This window comes from Neodiprion pinetum, chromosome 1 (assembly GCF_021155775.2).
Source record: "Neodiprion pinetum isolate iyNeoPine1 chromosome 1, iyNeoPine1.2, whole genome shotgun sequence".
NCBI lineage: Eukaryota > Metazoa > Arthropoda > Insecta > Hymenoptera > Diprionidae > Neodiprion > Neodiprion pinetum.
In genome coordinates, this window is record NC_060232.1 from 20258499 (window position 1) to 20277575 (window position 19077).

A 19077-nucleotide genomic window follows, 5' to 3' on the forward strand; every position below is an offset into this window, starting at 1 on the left:
GACAGACGTTGGTACATTAGAAAAGATTTATTTAGTTAAAATAGATGGAAACAAAATTAGTGAAAATACAAGTAGCAAAACTAGATTTTATGCTATTTTAACAAACTGAGCAACCATCCTAGTTTTAGAATAGATATTACCAACAGTTTTCCATGTATAAAGGAACACTAACGACACTGAAAAGAATAGTTATTGGTCTCCATACTACGAAACATTTAGCATGGAACATTTAATAGTTGCTTATGATACTTAGGATAGCCGGAATAGTCTACATGAAATCCCTGTTCTTCTAATCTGAGCTTGATCCTAGGTGATTCATGTCTGTAATGAACCACTCCACATGCTGCAAGAATGTAAGCCGGATCTGACTATCCGAAGAAAGAAAAACATAAATGTGTGTGCCTAAAAGGATTTAGAGATTCTTTACGAAGAAAAGCTTATAATCCAAATTTTGAATCATCCAATAATGATTTATAAATGTAATATCTATTTAATTTGACATTCTTATTTTTCCTAAGAAACTTGTTGCTAAAAACAAAAAATGTCCGCAGTGTCAAATTGGAACGGAGGACGAGCGCACCTCGAAAGAGAGATTGGCACAGAACGCCGAGAAGAACGCAAGCGTCATCTGGACTCTGAAGAAGAGGAAATCGACCGAGGTCGCATGAAAAAAGTGAAAGGGCATAGAGAGTACAAGGATAGAGCGAATCCTGGCTACAATCCATTCCAGGAATATCAAATGAGCAAAAATTGGAATCGATCTAGCGGTTATCATAGAAGAGCTTATTATAATGTGTCTAGTAATAGACCCAGACATGGGAGCAACTACCGACCTCCGCATTACAAATATCATAATCATTCTCGCGATCATTGGCAGCGTAGGTAAAAAGCATGTGAAAATATGCGTACTAGTGCATCGCTAACCTTTCCTTAGTTCTCAGGCACTGTATGAAACGTAAATGATCCGTAAATGTTGGAGTGAACTTTGACAAAATATTGACTTAGCATGGTACAAAGATTTTACAGCGAAATGTTATTCAGTTGTATACAGGTTAAGCGAGTGAATCAGAGCTTAGGCTGAAACTCAGTGTTTGTGAGTCATTGCTTACGGTTTTCAGATTCTATAGACCTTCAACTTGAACTAAATTATCTAGTAATAATTTTAAATACGAAGGGATTTGAACAAAACAGTTAATCGGTTTTATTAATATGCATTGCCAGAATTCTTTACTTTGTTAAATGTTTCTCAACACGTTGTACAGTAGAGATTGACTGGATATCATTCTCTTCAATATTTTATTTCATCTGTTTTACCATTTCTCATAGATTATTTTATTATATAACAATATTTCAAGGAACTCTGTACCTGTACTTAAAGTTCAGTAATTTCATGTTGAAACTTTAAAATGCGCAGAAGCATTTTTCTTGAAATACGAAATAGGGAACATGTAAGTGGATAATATTGTGTTTCGTTTTAAGGAAATAACTTGCAATATGTTGGATGGATTTTCCAAGTGGTATGATACATACTAGAATGAATAAATAAACGGGTTTCAATGACAAGAGAATAGCGTGAGGGATCTCTGATAGGGCGATAATAAATGTGAATAGCGAGCAGAAGGTCCCAGGCTAAAATCAATTCTGCTTCATGATAACCCTTGGTGAACTTACATTATATATTTATACATCCAACAGTTTCAAAAGTCTCTTGAAGAGTGCAAGTATATCCAATAAGTCTTGTAATATCAGCGTTTTCCTTTTCCCATCGAATAACATTGTTTACCTATTTAGGATAATTGGGAAAATATTGCATATATATAAAATAACGTCTGTGAATCTGAAAATATAACTCAGCCAACTAAAATCGCTCAGGAAACATATAGCCATTGGTATAGTTATTATTATCATTAATGATATTATGATATTGTGAAAGATCAGTGTCGAAACAAGTTTACTAAACCAAGTGCATGGCATATCATTGATTTCTTTTTATACTTTTTGAATAAGTGCAAATATTTTGCTCTCCTACCCTTCCCCCACTGTTTTTATAAAGATTCACTCCTTTTTCTGAGCCTTAGTGTTACGAGACTTGATTCAGTTTATTATATGTATAGTTACACCATTGATAGCAAAATGTAAATATAAATATGCAAGCATTCTTGTGGGCTTTGTTCACGCTTGAAACGTAGTTTTTTCCATTCCTTTATGTTTGAATTGCGATAAACGCACTTGGAATATTTCAATTCATATTGTACATATTTAATTAAAGTGTCTAATAATTTGTACAAAAGAATCGAATAGGAATGTATAGAGACAGAATCGTGTATTGCAGATTAGATCGGATTGAAATTGCATTACAATTCAAACGTAAAAAATTGAAAGAAACCGAACCCGTTAACCCATTTGCAAATCAATTGAACGATAAATTCAAATTGATTTTCACATCATCTGATTACTTTTTTTTTAATCTTGATGATGAATCTGTTTTGGTGTTGTCATTCTTTTACTTCTGCTTTGATTGCATATGTCCTGTCGGCATATGTCCAAGTGCGACATTTCAGATTCCAATTGTGTGAAAGTTCATAAAACTTCTAAATTAACCTTCCAGCTTGAATATCCGGCTCAGCCCATATTATAGACACGATGAAAGTTAGAAACATCTGTTACCCAAATTACAGGTTTTTTTTATACATCAACAAGCAAAATACTTTATCAACTTTTGCCCTCGCATTGGATAATTTATAAAGTATACTACAGATTTTCGTAGAGATATTCAACAGAATTAGAGGGAAATTGTCAGATTTTACTAAGTAATTACATGCTAATAATTACAACTTTTCAAACTACATTCTTAATTTGGTGTTGACTAAAGTGAATTGGATATTGTTGTATTGTATAATGTGTAAAATTGCGCAGTGTTCGACTCTTCCTCATTGAAATTGTACAAAATACAGCTTTTCGCCAAGAGCTATCGCTAGGGAGAAGATATTGAATTTTATTTCTTCGTTTACAAGTGATTCACAAAACTGCTGTGAGTAATTAAACTATAGATTGTAAATTGTTTCATTATCCTTGATGAACATTGTTTTCTGGAAATTTGTAAAAGGTGCTCAGACAGAAGACAAAAGTGCTCTTACAATATGCTGTTTGCCGCTAGTTTTCAACCCGACTGGCAATAAGATTAAAGTCAGTGAATTAGTTGATTAGGAAACTACGAATTCAAAAAAAAATAATTCTCAGGTAAACCAGATGACGTACGTACATTTATATGGACAAATTCATAAATAATTATTGGCAATTGACTAGGAGCTAAGATTAGCTCTAGCTGATCAATTATTCAAGTTTGACGAGATCGATTTTCATATTCGAGATTTTATTATATCCTCGCCACGGAAGAAACAGTATGATCCAAAACGTTTTCAATGTCGAAAAGTGATATTTTCTATTATGGAATCTGTTTCAGGCTAAGTTCTTCGAGGTGTAAAAAAAGTTATTTTCTGGCGAAAAAACTTTGTTTTCTGAAGTTCCCCAACTTTTGTCTTAAACTTGACATTTTCATCTGAAAACTCTTAGTTTTTTACACGAATAACTCATATTTATCGAATATGCTGAAAATGGGATCATGGCGAGCTACAAATTATTTCATAGTGAGTAAAATTTTTTCGATTCCAGCGAAACATTTTTACTGTATTTATATTTCTAGCAGCATACTTTCATCTTATCTACATTTTTATTAATATATTTCACTATAAAATCAAAGCTGTGCAATTAATCGATTGATTGAAAAAACAATTAGTGGAAATCATCGGTTAATCGCACAGCTCTAATTTTTAGTGCAATATATTTCTACTAATGTAAATATGATGAAGATATTTTGCTACAAATGTAAAAACGGTGAAAATGTTTTGACGAAACCTAAAATTTCTATGCCTCATAAAATAAATTATTACTCTGTGTTTTTCATGTGAAAAACTGGTTGCTCTCATATAAAAATGCTGCAGTTGAAGAAAACGAAGTTGGGGAACATTGGGGATAAAAAATTTTCGGTGAAAAAACATGTTTTTTTACGGTTCGTGAAGATCTAGAGCAATTTTCATAATCAAGGAAGATCAGACTTTTCTACATGGAAAACATGTTTTACTCCTATCATTTTTTCCGCGACAAGAATTGGAACGCTTCAAAATGAAAAAATAGATCAGCATGTTTCTCTCAAACCGTAAGAGCTAGAGAAGTATAACTTTCGAGATTTATGCATTTCAGCACATACTAAAAGATATCAAAATTATACAAAAATGTTCGCCGTTGATAATTGATGGATGTGCCCATAATTGGCCTCCCATACCAAATAACGTGAAAATTTCGTGACCCTTGAGTTTTCTTAAAAATGTGGAGGGATTCGTCAGAGAGGGTCAGAGAAATTTGACCATGCGTGGTTGCATGTTTATGGGCTATTCCGCGTCAACCGGATCAGTCATCTCTCAGATATTTTTTTAATTTGGCATGTGGATTGTGTGGGACGAGTTAGATTTTTGTGCCAAAGCGCGAATCTCATAATGCAAAATTCGATTTTTTATTAACAATAACAAATTAGACTCCCATTTTTTTCAAAAATTCATAACTTCGGCAAAAAATTAGATACAATATATTTTTTTTTTTCAAATTACGCGGAAAGCTCCATAGAATTTAAAAAAAAATACGAAATGGTAAAAACAAGTTGTTATCAATTGTTTATTTAACAATTAATTTTTCAAAGATTTTCAAAACAGTGACTGACACGATCAAAAAATTTTTTTAAAATTCTGACATGTTCCTTGAACTGTACTACAACCTGTGAATTAATTCCAGAGGGGTGTTTTTCTTCGTTTTCGAGTAAAAAATCATTAAAGGTGTCGATGCGCATGAAATTGCGGCCCGCCGAGTCTCTACGTAATGGCGGGCGGCCGGTTGCCGTCCACCGCTACACCGCGGTGGCGTCGCAGCGTTATTTTAGAGTCATTTTCACGATGTAGGACATGATTGAAGAATCTGAAAAAAATACTGTACCTTCACAAGGCCTGCTCAAAGCGATAAGTGAAGTTTCAGGAATGTGTTTTTCACCGTTTTTTTATTACAGAGATTCAAAATAACGGTTACACACCATGAGAGTGCACATAAATGATAATAATTACATAACTTGCTACTTATTTTAAAATAAAAACACATTCTTGAAACTTCACTTATCGCTTTGAGCAGGCCTTGTGAAGGTACAGTATTTTTTTCAGATTCTTCAATCATGTCCTACATCGTGAAAATGACTCTAAAATAACGCTGCGACGCCACCGCGGTGTAGCGGTGGACGGCAACCGGCCGCCCGCCATTACGTAGAGACTCGGCGGGCCGCAATTTCATGCGCATCGACACCTTTAATGATTTTTTACTCGAAAACGAAGAAAAACACCCCTCTGGAATTAATTCACAGGTTGTAGTACAGTTCAAGGAACATGTCAGAATTTTAAAAAAATTTTTTGATCGTGTCAGTCACTGTTTTGAAAATCTTTGAAAAATTAATTGTTAAATAAACAATTGATAACAACTTGTTTTTACCATTTCGTATTTTTTTTTAAATTCTATGGAGCTTTCCGCGTAATTTGAAAAAAAAAAATATATTGTATCTAATTTTTTGCCGAAGTTATGAATTTTTGAAAAAAATGGGAGTCTAATTTGTTATTGTTAATAAAAAATCGAATTTTGCATTATGAGATTCGCGCTTTGGCACAAAAATCTAACTCGTCCCACACAATCCACATGCCAAATTAAAAAAATATCTGAGAGATGACTGATCCGGTTGACGCGGAATAGCCCTTATACATATTTTTATTTAGCGACGTTTCGACGGGACCAAATAACCCGGCTTTTAATCTTGACCATTTTGGATTTTTTTTTCTACAAGAAGACAATCTGTATGCATATATTTACGAATATGATTATAAAAAACTTTTGATCTACGTTTGTTTCAAAATCGTTCTAGCTATACCATAAACGAAATAATAGTACTGATATATTGAAATAATACTGATTTAATTTTTGACAAATCTGTCGCAAAAACAAGAATCGGACACCACTTTCTTCTATTTCTTCAGAGATATTAAAAAAATTTTCCCCACAATTTCACCATAATGAGTTATACATACTGTGACGTGGATTTTTCCCGCTCCTCGGTCACTCGGAGAAAATGACCGAGAACTTACCGCGTGCACAATAATTTGGCGTCCACGATGTACCCTGGATCTAAAAACATTATCGCGAAGTTTTGTTGGGTGCCTGGCGTGATTGTCACGCCTCGAAATCGTTAATGCGCTATACCTCGGCAGTCGGCAATATGCTCGGTAGCTCAGTACCGCGGAGAGGGGAGGGGTAATTTTTGGAGAGAGAGAGAGAGAGAGACACTCGAAAACCACACGCTACTTAACAAAAGAAGTAAAATAAAATCTTATATTTCCCAATAGCGGTGATACAAAAACAAAAAAAAATAATCCAAATGTCGCTCATCGCGATTCTAAAAATAAACAGAAAATTACACGTAACCTACTCTATTTCTTACTCTACTGAGCTCGCGGCTCCCTAACTAAAATGTCACTCAACCATCACAAAATCGCCATACGCTATTCTCAATTTGCAAATTCGTCATTTCTTCTCTACAGCGATGATTGTTCTGTTACGTCCGTGAGTAGAGTTACTCCTGAGCGGTAAGAGTAAACTGGTTGGCTTCGCTTTTAAGTTCCAGGACAACCGGAAATCAGGATGAGGATTGAATAACGTAGGGTTTGTTTGAGATATTACTTATATATTTATTTCGAGGAAGCTCAGATGGCGGTAAAAACGAAGTGTGCTGTATGAAGCTATGTAAGAAGTCTAGATGTGACGTGGTTGAGAGTTAGAATAGGAGTGTTCCTCGAGACGTGAAACATACGGGTGCAGAAAAGGTGTGACAATGCTAGGAGTAGGGAATGGAATTTGATGAGTAAGCGTGATAGTGAATAGCGTGAGACTACGTAGAGATAAGAGGACAGGATAGAGACCATGAGATTAATGTAAGAACTGTGGGAGAGTTAGCGAGTAGGAAAAATAGAGAGAAGTGGTATGCTGGACGTAACAGTTCAAAACCGAAACTAAAACTACTTTCTCGACGATGCGCTGTCGGGTTACCGAACAGACGGCGTCCTCAATCTCACCCGAGATCTCACCCGACTCGGAGCTTCAACGCTACCGCGAGCTGTCCTAAATCTAAACGTGACAACATTACTTAACCTAAACTGACCTAAAGCTTATTTCCTACTTATTTCAACTAAACAAATCCGCAAACGCCACTAAACTTCAGACGCCACCAAAACTCAATATTCGAACTTCTTGTCTCAACCGCTGCTCAACGCAACGGCAATTTTGACTATACATCACCTCAACTCGACTAAACACTATCTTAAATAAACGGCAACTTAACTAAGCGCAAGCACCACTAAATGTAACTTCAACTAAACACAAGCTCAAGGTAACACAACTCAATTAACATTATCTTAACTAAACGGGTATGAAACTAAGCGCAAGCGCAACTAAACGTAACCTAAACTATACGCTATCGCAACGCATCCGAAATCAAATCTTCTCAAAATCCTCCAAAACGTTATCCGCTAATCCGAGCACTCCGATTCGGCTCTTCCCGACCTACTCGAGAGGCGACACTGAAAAACCCGATAACGCGGCTCTACCCGGTACAGCGGAATTCGGCTATACTGAATTTCAAAAACAAGAGACTCAACTAAAACCCGTGACTCTACTCAACTTTCTCAGGAACTCAAACTTTACTCTACTTTAACACGCGTACTCAGGCTACGGCCATCAAGCAAAAGAATTTCGAGTACTTTTCTACAACGCAAATCCAAAACGGCTATCCGTTACTCGGCAAGCCTTTTCGTAATTATGCTCGAAATTCAATCGCAGGGATAGAAGCAGCGTTTACCTTCTACATCCTCGCAACCGCTTTCCATTCCCCTCCCGATTTTCGGGCGACTCCATTACTTCGCGAAACTCCTCAAAACATGACTTCTTATCACGACCGCCAGAACTAGAGTGGTCTCAATAACCTACGACCTGCCGCAACACGGATCTCGATACGCCATCCCATACGTGACGTCATACCCACAAGAATACGCAATAATCGATCCGTCATCGATTTCGTCGATTGCGCAACTCGACGGGCACCTTGAATAGCATCGCTGCGCAGAACTTAACGCTAGATCACAATCTCGTCCTCCGCGCAGCTCCATGACGTCTTGGTGGTGAGCGTGGTGCTCCCTCGTCGCTAGTCGGTCCGTCGCAAGTTCGCTAGTCAATTGTTGGCGGGGAGAAGGGGGAGAGGCTGCGGCGCGGCGCGCCGGCCACCAGCGGGAATCGCGTCCAGCTTGGCTTTCCGCGATGCGGGGATCTGCGTCGGCTCCCCTTCCGCAGCCTCGACATCCTTCCTTCGCAATTGTCGCTAGTCCGCCACTCCGCAATTTCCTCGAATTCGGTGCCGACTTCTGCCTGATGCCGGTGTAACTCGAAAAATAAAAAAAAGATAAAAAACCTCAAATATCTTACGCTATTCGCTAAGGTGTCCCCTCTCGTAGTTTCGGATGCGTGACTCTAGTCCTGGCGGTCTTTTGCAAAGACTTCGCGACTCAATTTCGAAAATTCCTAAATTTTGGTTCCATCCAGGGTTCAAGGAACCCCTTGTAACGGGTATAAAAAATGCCACGTTGCAATACATATTTGTTTATGACTTATGATTATTTAATTTTGAGGAATTCTCAATATAATTAAATTGACCCTAAAAAATTGCATAACTAATTCTATTGAAATTATCCAAATAAAGAAATTAAAACCCTCTGTTGCAAAAGAAAAGAAAAGTTCCACTGTAAATTTGATGTTAAAACCAACATCTCACATAATACAATTTGTGTAAATTTTCTCCATTTCGCATCTGAGTTTCAATGCTATGAATACTGTGCGCATCCGAAAAAACATCGGAATTGTTCAGGGTCAGAGCCTGAGTGATTTGGTATGGAATGCCCCAAATACATGTGCACAGAGAGGATTTGTTTTAGCGGGTATCTTACAGTTAATGAACTTGGCGCGATCGGCGACCATCGATCTTAATACAAGGTGCGACAGTGGTTGAGACGTCTGCTCTAAGAAATTCTCATAGCGAATTTGGGTTGCTGGATTTTTACCATTTCAACTTGGCCTTTTTTCATTCGAGAGATGGTTAGAATCCAAAAAGACAAGATACGTCCCAAAGTACTTCAGTGAGCAATCATAACAAGTCTCGCCACAAAGCTTTTGCTAGGAAATTATATCATCGACGATCACGCATTCCACTTAGGCGACCAATCAATCTTTTATTAATTTCCTTTAGGTACAATGTTTACCCCAAACAATTTGCTATGGTTCTTGTTGTTGCTCATTAAATAAGCATTGATTTAACAGTAAAATTTGCAAATTTATACATACACACGGGGCTGATGGCAGAAAAATTGCGATATTGCGGAATACAGTGGGGGTGATTTAAGATAGCAAGGATATTTCTTTTATATCTTATAAGTAATGGTTTCTTGCGTTTTATGGCTTGTACTTTTCGTCAGGAGAATGTAGTGCATTTTACTACACATTTTTGGATGGTTGCCAATTCTTGATGGTTCCAGTAATATGTTCTTTGGAAACTCTTAGTAATCAGATGCTATTTACAATGGTTGTTATATGGTTAGTTTATGGTTTTTCGCAAATATTTTGTTTCACAAGTTAAAATTATTTCAAGAATGAAACACAGCTATAAAAAAAATATCAATTAATAATTTCAGATTATTCCACTAATGCCAGCTAATTGCATCTATTGGTGTTATCTACTACTAATAGCTTTTGTTTTTTCAATCTGTTTTCAGCTGTAGATCATCCGCTTCAAACATATTTTTTGAATGCTTTTAAAATCATAAAATCATGTTACTGTGCATGTTGGGTGTGAGTGCATCAAGCTGACTAACACAACTGTGACTCAGTTTCAATTTTTTGACAAGACATTCTATGTTAATACTTCAAAACGTATCTTTTGGAAGAAAGTTGAAGCAATAGGCGTATATAAATCGTTCAATAGTTGTCGTTAGCATTGGAATACCAAGTTACTACTTCTCAAACTTGGATCAGGCGTTTGACTGCATGATGAATGTACTAATTTTCAATGCAAGTGAACTGGAAAAATGATGCATACTCTAATAAATTATATAATAATAATGAGTTGTGTATATTTTTTGCCCTAACGGCGTTTTCGCAGGTTCGTTAGCACCCGATGTCAATATAATCGACTGAAAGTAGTTTAGATCGTTTGCGCGTGGCTTGAATATAAAGAACTCGCTCTCGTTTGCACGTTTACTCGTTTTTGAGAAAAATGCAAATAAAGTTAGCGTGCTGAATTTCAGCACCCGGTTTTTGAAAATGGCATTATGCGAAAGACTCATAGAATTTCGGATGCATTGTCCTGCCAATCCTTTGCGCACGTTTGCGCAACCAGCACCGCGAAGTAATTAGGCAGAAAATATCAAAATTACCAGTAAAATTATTATTTCTTATCATTTACAATATTAGACACTAGAATGATTTATTGCGCATGCGCCGGGAGCGGTTCATTTCCGTGCGTTCCAGATTCCAACCGGATAGACCGTAACTATCGTAGTAAATAGCTGAAATAATGCGTTTCAATCAATTTAAATCGTTCACGCGGTTTGCGCGTCACCCAAAACAGAAAAATATCACAATAATTCGTTTGCGCATTAGCGCGGCGTTCAGAAAAAGTGGAATGAACACGGGGTGCCGAATTTCAGCACCCGCGCTCTTCAAATATCGATACTGTATATGCTCTAAGATATGAACCCAGTTTGGAAAATTCTAGGCATCCCGTCACTAGAATCGCTTGCGCGTTGTTTGCGCAAATACTATTTGCAACAATTATCCAGCCAATGACAAAATTGGTCTTATAATGCAGAGCAAAGATAAATTACATAGAGGGGCCAAAAATTCAGCACATCTTCAGCACCCGTTAATATTATTGACACGTGTTCGTCAGAATTGCGTATGTGTCAACAGAAAGCAGCGCGCTGAATACTGACCACAGTATTACTTCGTGGTACTGACCAAATGGAAGAGTCTGGGCCTAACCCATAAGTATCGTGACAAAAATTTCATTTTATTGTGAAACGGGTTCATTAACAATACAACTACACTCAGCAACAAAATTAACGGTGCACCCGTCACTCGGCGAAATAATACCGATTTTCAAACTGCTGTAACTCTATGAAAAAATGGCGTGTGTGTGCAGGCAACAATCAGGACCCATGGCTCGTCACTTCCACGGTATTATGCAGGCGGTATTAAAAAGTAGAGGTGGCCGAGTAATACCCGATTTTAAACTCTCAATATTGTGAACACACACACACGCAGTAAAGCGAGGGTTTGAAGTCGTGAAATACCGTGGAAGTGACGATGCGGAATTCGAATATTCGCGACCTTATTAGGCCACTAAAATGTCAGATGAGATGAGACAGTCGACGCGGCGCCCAGTGGCGCTAATTGCCGATACGGTCACGGTACTCGCTCGGCCAGCGAAAGGGGGAAGATCTTCGGTGACAACGGGATCTCTTTCTCTTTCTCTCCGGGGACGTTGAAGAGACCAGTTGAGTGACAATCCATAACAACCTGAGAAGGAGGAAGGGAGGGGAACGTGGACTGGATACCGTCGGCATATCCCGATCGATTTGACCACCTAAGAGTCCAAAAATTAATTCTCCGTCAATTCACCACCCGAGAGTACCTGGAGTTTAAAAGAAATAGCCAACAATCGATAAAGCACCTGGTCAAGATAAGTTGCCAAGACTATTGTAATTTCGCCCTGGAGGGATTGTACTGCTAGGGAGCTGACTATAGGTCGGAAAAACGTTCGAGCGAAAATAGCTTTTAACCATTTGGTGTAGTAATGCGCCTGGTGTTTCTGTTTTGTTAATATAGATGTATGTAGGTAGCTGTACACAGATCGTTCAGTGATTTTTGTTATTTACTCTCTTTTTTAGAGACGAGACCGATAGTATATTATTTAGTTATTTTATTAAGGGAAAATTAGACGTCGGTTTAGTGAATCTATATCCCTAGAATTTAATATTCTTTTTGTTTTTGTATAATCTCACAGGGTTCTGATCGCTGCCTGCACATACACGCAAACACACACATACACGAGATGCATGGAAGACTGTACCTCCTCCCGATGCATCCTGGATCACGCCAAATCAATCTACTCTTGCTTGTCGATCCTGCCCTTATTGACATTGCGTCACTAAAAGTTGAATAAGTCAGCGAAAAAAAATTGTGAGACAAATGTCCAGCAACCATTTTGAAGAGGAGATTCCAGGCTACAAAATGGTCGCCTAGAAAGTTCTCTGTGATTTTTTAAACACCTTGTAGAGAACTTTGAAGAACTAGTTTTTTCTGGCGTTTCGCAACTCGTCACTCAAACCTACGCCACGAGGTCAAAAATGACCGTAGAAAGAGAATTCAAAAACCATCTTGAAGATGAAGTTTCCACCTTCAAAATGCCCTCCTGAATGATTATTTTCACCATTTTTTCATTGAGTTACAGCAGTTTGAAAATCGGTATTATTTCGCCGAGTGACGGGTGCACCGTTAATTTTGTTGCTGAGTGTAGTTGTATTGTTAATGAACCCGTTTCACAATAAAATGAAATTTTTGTCACGATACTTATGGGTTAGGCCCAGACTCTTCCATTTGGTCAGTACCACGAAGTAATACTGTGGTCAGTATTCAGCGCGCTGCTTTCTGTTGACACATACGCAATTCTGACGAACACGTGTCAATAATATTAACGGGTGCTGAAGATGTGCTGAATTTTTTGGCCCCTCTATGTAATTTATCTTTGCTCTGCATTATAAGACCAATTTTGTCATTGGCTGGATAATTGTTGCAGATAGTATTTGCGCAAACAACGCGCAAGCGATTCTAGTGACGAGATGCCTAGAATTTTCCAAACTGGGTTCATATCTTAGAGCATATACAGTATCGATATTTGAAGAGCGCGGGTGCTGAAATTCGGCACCCCGTGTTCATTCCACTTTTTCTGAACGCCGCGCTAATGCGCAAACGAATTATTGTGATATTTTTCTGTTTTGGGTGACGCGCAAACCGCGTGAACGATTTAAATTGATTGAAACGCATTATTTCAGCTATTTACTACGATAGTTACGGTCTATCCGGTTGGAATCTGGAACGCACGGAAATGAACCGCTCCCGGTGCATGCGCAATAAATCATTCTGGTGTCTAATATTGTAAATGATAAGAAATAATAATTTTACTGGTGATTTTGATATTTTCTGCCTAATTACTTCGCGGTGCTGGTTGCGCAAACGTGCGCAAAGGATTGGCAGGACAATGCATCCGAAATTCTATGAATCTTTCGCATAATGCCATTTTCAAAAACCGGGTGCTGAAATTCAGCACGCTAACTTTATTTGCATTTTTCTCAAAAACGAGTAAACGTGCAAACGAGAGCGAGTTCTTCATATTCAAGCCACGCGCAAACGATCTAAACTACTTTCAGTCGATTATATTAACATCGGGTGCTAAATTTATGAACCTCAAGCGACAACCGTCGCTACTTAACGTTATCGATAGTACTCGATAACAAGTTGCAGAATCCGGCTACAGGGGACAAGGGAAATAGCTGGCATGCTCTATCTATTTTACACACGGTGTAAGAATAATAGGTGGTCCGGCTGCCCTATCCCCATTATTCGACTCTGCATTGTCTGGGAACAAGCGGTGAGCGGTGGTAAGATCAGTTCTTGTTGCCTCTACATAACGACCGCTTGTTGGATTGGGTTGCGCGTGCAAGAAAGGATGCAGAGGGCGCCGTTGGAGGATGAATTTATCTCGTCAATTTTTCATCACGCAAAGTCCCATAAGGCTATCAGTTTTTATATATCTTCAGTCAAAACCCTGTGTACAAGATACATTATAGGATATCAGTGTCAAAAATAGATTTCACATATCAACTTTTCCATCAAGTATTCCAAATGCACTTCCGGTCGAAATGATCCAAACAGATTTGAAAATGTGTTCCTGCGTCGGTGGTGTTTGCAAATTCCAGCCATTTCTCTTGTCTGTAAAATACGGTCTCACATACAGGCCTGGGAGCTCGGCTTCTTCTTCTTCTGCTGCCCAATGGCTATTCCTCAATCAACGATGTGGCAAAGTACTCTTTGATTACTCCTGGCATCTCCAGGAGTTTCAAACCTGAGTTGTCTTCGTCCAGATATTTGAGGTTGCGGTTATTCCAGAACGCCGTTTCTCCACTCATGGGAGTGGCTTGGTTAGGTTAGACTTACGTGGCTTGGATTTGGAACAGCCCCCTGACACTGGTAGGTAAAAGTGGCACGCGAAATGTGCTTGTCGCACTGTGGTGCTAGCTGTTCTGTAAGAACTTCTCATGTAGAGAATAATGAAAATATTGTAGATAACTTCATGAAAACCATTATTTGCGCGCATAATGAATTTGAATTATAATTTGAATTGTTCAGCTTAGCATTATCAATTTTAAATATTCAGTAATAGTCCTTCAACAAATGAGAATATTCTAAGTTGACGTAGAAAATAGGTACTAGGTATGTAATAAGGTACTCACATAGACGAAAAAAAACATCCTTATGTAAGAGTGAAAATATTCATTTATTTTCGCATGAATACAATGCATAATGAATACAGTTTTCGCATAATAATGAATATAATGGATATAACAATGAATACAATGAATATAATAATGAATATTGTTGTTAGGGAAAGGTGATATTATACGACAGCGTGGACTGATTGGTGATAATAATATAGATATTTATTCAATAGAAAACAGCATGTCTCGTAACGATGCTTGCTTGCACAGAGGAGAAAAAAGTAGTGTGCGACAATGCCGCTTTTCCGAGAGGGCGACAACTCACGCATATACGCACATTCTGCTGTTGCCATCTTATGGCGCGAAATTTCAAATGTATACAATACATATTGTTCTTTTCTATTCAACAAGGTATATGAACTGGCTGCGTCGGTTTGAGCAAAGCTACCATAGCATTTAGGTTCAGTTTCGATTTGTCTTTCGGCACGTGAACATCTTGAAATCATGCAGAGCTATCCAAAAGTGCGCAAATCTTCAAGTGAACGTACTGGAAAGCCACGGAAGCGCAGATTAGCATATTAAGGCGGTAAGTTCAAGAAAATTACGATTTTTTATATACGAAAACTTTGACGCACGATTTCTCGGTTTTTCATTTTTACGATTTTTCCTAATTGGCGGGAAAGATAGGGAAAAAAGTAAACGTCCTATCGAAACGAGACAAATTGCATTGTACTCGGGATTAAATTCTCTTCTAGTTGAACCTAAAAAACCTTAAGAAAGTTAAGATTAACCCACTTTTTAAACAATCTAAAGTGAATTTTTTTTTTAGAAAATATGTAAATTTGAACAACTGGTGAATTTGAAAAATTAACGACGGAGCCAGGAATCGAACCTGGTATCTAGAGGTGCTTTACCGGAGACTTACTCCACTATTCCACCTAGCCGCCCTGACTCTGTTGTCATTAATTTCTCTCATAACCAGTGAGTTCAAATTTGTTTTCATGTGCCAACTTTATGTGTTGAGTGAGAATTTCATCTCTGAATGCACGATGTAAGGAGACTGTAGTGTGTAGATGTTATGTTTACCCTTTCAATCCTTTGCTTCCGATGAGAAGCCCGTAAGACGGCAATGCCGTCTAATAAATGAGATGCGGGTGTGCAAATCATTAATCTACGAGAGAGTTTTGTTGAAAATATGTAAATTTGAACAACTGGTGAATTTGAAAAATTAACGACAGAGCCAGGAATCGAACCTGGTATCTAGAGATGCTTTACCGGAGATTTACTTTACTAGACCACCTAGCCGCCCTGACTCTGTTGTCATTAATTTCTCTCATAACCAGAGAGTTCAAATTTGTTTTCATGTGCCAACTTTATGTGTTGAGTGAGAATTTCATCTCTGTATGCACGATGTAAGGAGACTGTAGTGTGTAGATGTTATGTTTACCCTTTCAATCCTTTGCTTCCGATGAGAAGCCCGTAAGACGGCAATGCCGTCTAATAAATGAGATGCGGATGTGCAAATCATTAATCTACGAGAGAGTTTTGTTGAAAATATGTAAATTTGAACAACTGGTGAATTTGAAAAATTAACGACGGATTTTTTTTTAAATTTTTTTTTAAAAAATTTTTTTTTTATTTGCGAAAAATCGTTGAATTTTTCACTCTTTGTTGAATTTTCTTGGTTTAACTAGAAGCTATACTATTGAGAAGTAAAAATTTTTTTGGGTTCTTTGTTTCAGATGGAAATTGCGACCTGCACCTTTCCCGCCGCACGACAAATGCACACTCGAGACGCCTCGGTGAAATGCTTGTACCAGGCATAATATGACATATATCTTAATGAAAAAATTCAAAAAGACTGTTCAAATGTATAACAATAAAACCTGAAAGTTTCGTTTCGAACGGATATTTCTTTCCTTCCCAAAAAAATCCTTGAAAAAATCGATTTCGTGAAGCCTCTACAGCAGGCTCCCGCCTTAAGTGAACAAAGCTTATACCAGTTTTGAGGTAAAACATAAGAAAACACATGCCTAGCTTCTTACAGGTATTGTACGACACCAAGGAATAAACTCAAGGATGTATACGTGGTAACGCCCAGTAACAGGCAACCAACAAACATAAGAACAACGTTCTGATACCTTCCAAGCCGATCTATATCAGTATACGAATTATTAATTACGGAAGAGAATTATATACGATAGCACACATGTAAACCAGCTCTAAAACTACGAATTATCAAATTGTTAAATACCCTAAATCTGTTAAGATTGTTATAACACAAACACCTAAGAATACTCGCAGCAGCCCAATCCTAATAATATTGAGCAAATAGAAACTATGTCTCATAAATAATCGCTATTGTACTCCAGGTGAATAACGATAGTAATCAATTATAATACATATGCAATTCTACATATTTATACGCTATAAAACTAACAAAACAACAAGTAACCGATATGGTAATCTTAATATATAGACTTTGTTACGAACAGGGTAGGAAGAATATTTAAGAAGTAAACTACGACTAGAACCCATCGCATCGTGACGCCGAAAGTGCACACGGCACTAACGTCCACCACGAAACATGGGTCACCTCTAGCGCACGTGCACTGCGATCACCATATTAGGAAATAGCTGCTAAAATTGGCCCAGGTCCTGACGCCCACGAAAAGGGGGGAAGAAGCACGGTAGCCAAGGGGCCAAGGGGGCTTGCTGCCCCAACACCAAAGCCTACGCAGAGTGGAAAATTACAGCGCAACGACCCTACGCCTACACCACCGCACCAACACAGCATTATACCATATGTAAAAAGCTTGCAATATAGTAATAGCTAAAGAGCTAAGAGCACGGGCGAACATGCGGCGAAGATGTCGTGCCCTAATTTTAATTCCTAGAAAAAGGGGAGGGTGCGCAGAAGTTGACAAAAGCTAAAGAAGGGGATTGTTCTGCGCAACGATCGATACCCATAAAAATGGCGACCGATCATCGAATCGTCCTCTTGGTTTCTACCACTAGATTCGTTATCTTGTCCCGGTACAGTCTCGCGGTAAAATCCTTTTGTCTTTTGCATTTAAACCTTTCCTACGAAGTTACTCTGTCCAAAACTCCAGCGAGCTTTCAACTCCATTTTTGTCATACTAATTCAAGATCTAACAACTAAGTAACCCTGTTGTTTGTGACTTGAAATATTGAACTTACAAAATAGATCCAAGTTCATCAAAGTATCCAAATATATTACAATCAATCATTCCGTTAAATCCTCTCACTAATCTACGCTGCAAGTCATCATATCCAGATTATTCTCAAAAGGTAAGCCAATTAACTAAATCTTTCATCTAACAATTACTCCTTCCTCGGTTCGTTCGATCAGAGCCATAGAATAACCATTATCAGGTGTATTTTAATACTTTATCGGTAATTGGTGACCCAAACTACTGATGTGAGTCTAACTGTAGCTGTGTGAACGATTCCAGGCTCTAACATCTGATAATTTCCACCAGGTACAGTACCAAAGTCACACGCTCTTAATAATTCTGGTCCATGGGAACGAAGGACTTGACAGCAACGGAATCCGCTTACTTACACAACCGTGCAATTAACGTATAAAGACTTGGCAAACAAATATTTCATTAGTGCCGGAGGATAAAATATTCATAAAGCTGAAGCTAGCAGCCAGAATTAGCAGTCAAACATGCCAAATTTCTGTCGAATAGGACTATGCAGTACAAATTCATATCCATAATTGTATAAAAGTGCAGTAGTAAAAAGCTTTTTCTATGACATTAATCAATTTTATCGATTTTTGGGCTTTAATGTCTCATTTTCATCAACGTCAGCACGCTTGGCTGCTAGCTTCTGCCTCATAAAATATTCTTGTATTCGATAATATTTAGTGGTAATAATGGATTCTCAAACGGCTTTAATATTCATCTCCATATTATTTATGAAATGGAAAAGAACAGGATGAATATAGGTTATCAGTTGTATACAAATACAATTAATTACATTTAATTGTGTAGATAAAAACAGAAAAATTGATGGACCGATAAAGGATCGCCTCAATACCCAGTGAATCTGTGAATATTATTAATTTATTCAATTGTTAAATATGTATTTACGGGATCAACAGGACGATTCATTGTCCGCTACAAATTGTTAATAATACTCGATAATACTCATCAGTACTGTACTTGCTTAGTTTTACACACAGATTCACAAATAAGGTAGTCTGTTGGTATTGGGTATGTTCCGATATTCGCTGTGAGCCTCGCTCGTGCCACCACCTAGCGGTTTCAAAAGCTAAACAGCCGGCGTGTTAATTTACATTAGAGACATACTG

The 19077-nt window shown here is 37.9% G+C and overlaps 1 protein-coding gene and 1 long non-coding RNA gene across 8 annotated transcripts in view; one reads left to right on the forward strand and one right to left on the reverse strand.

Annotated features, from left to right (window-relative positions):
• The window catches only part of scny (ubiquitin specific peptidase 36), a 48692-nt gene extending 44094 nt beyond the window's left edge, over nt 1-4598 (forward strand). For 4 of the 7 annotated variants that reach the window (XM_046625383.2, XM_046625377.2, XM_069135765.1 and 1 more), the window contains one exon: nt 552-4597. In XM_046625383.2, coding sequence (XP_046481339.1) covers nt 552-886 — 335 coding nt within the window. In that variant the 3' untranslated portion in view covers nt 887-4597. Of the gene's footprint in view, nt 1-551 lie in introns of all 7 variants that reach the window. The other 3 variants (XM_046625393.2, XM_046625399.2, XR_006883158.2) reach the window with 2 other exon arrangements.
• Nucleotides 1-16157, reverse strand: part of LOC138190922 (uncharacterized) — a 121651-nt gene extending 105494 nt beyond the window's left edge. The window contains exon 1 of the long non-coding RNA XR_011177040.1: nt 16022-16157. This is a non-coding gene — a long non-coding RNA (uncharacterized lncRNA). The remainder of the gene's footprint in view (nt 1-16021) is intronic.
• Between the last annotated feature and the right edge of the window lie 2920 nt (nt 16158-19077).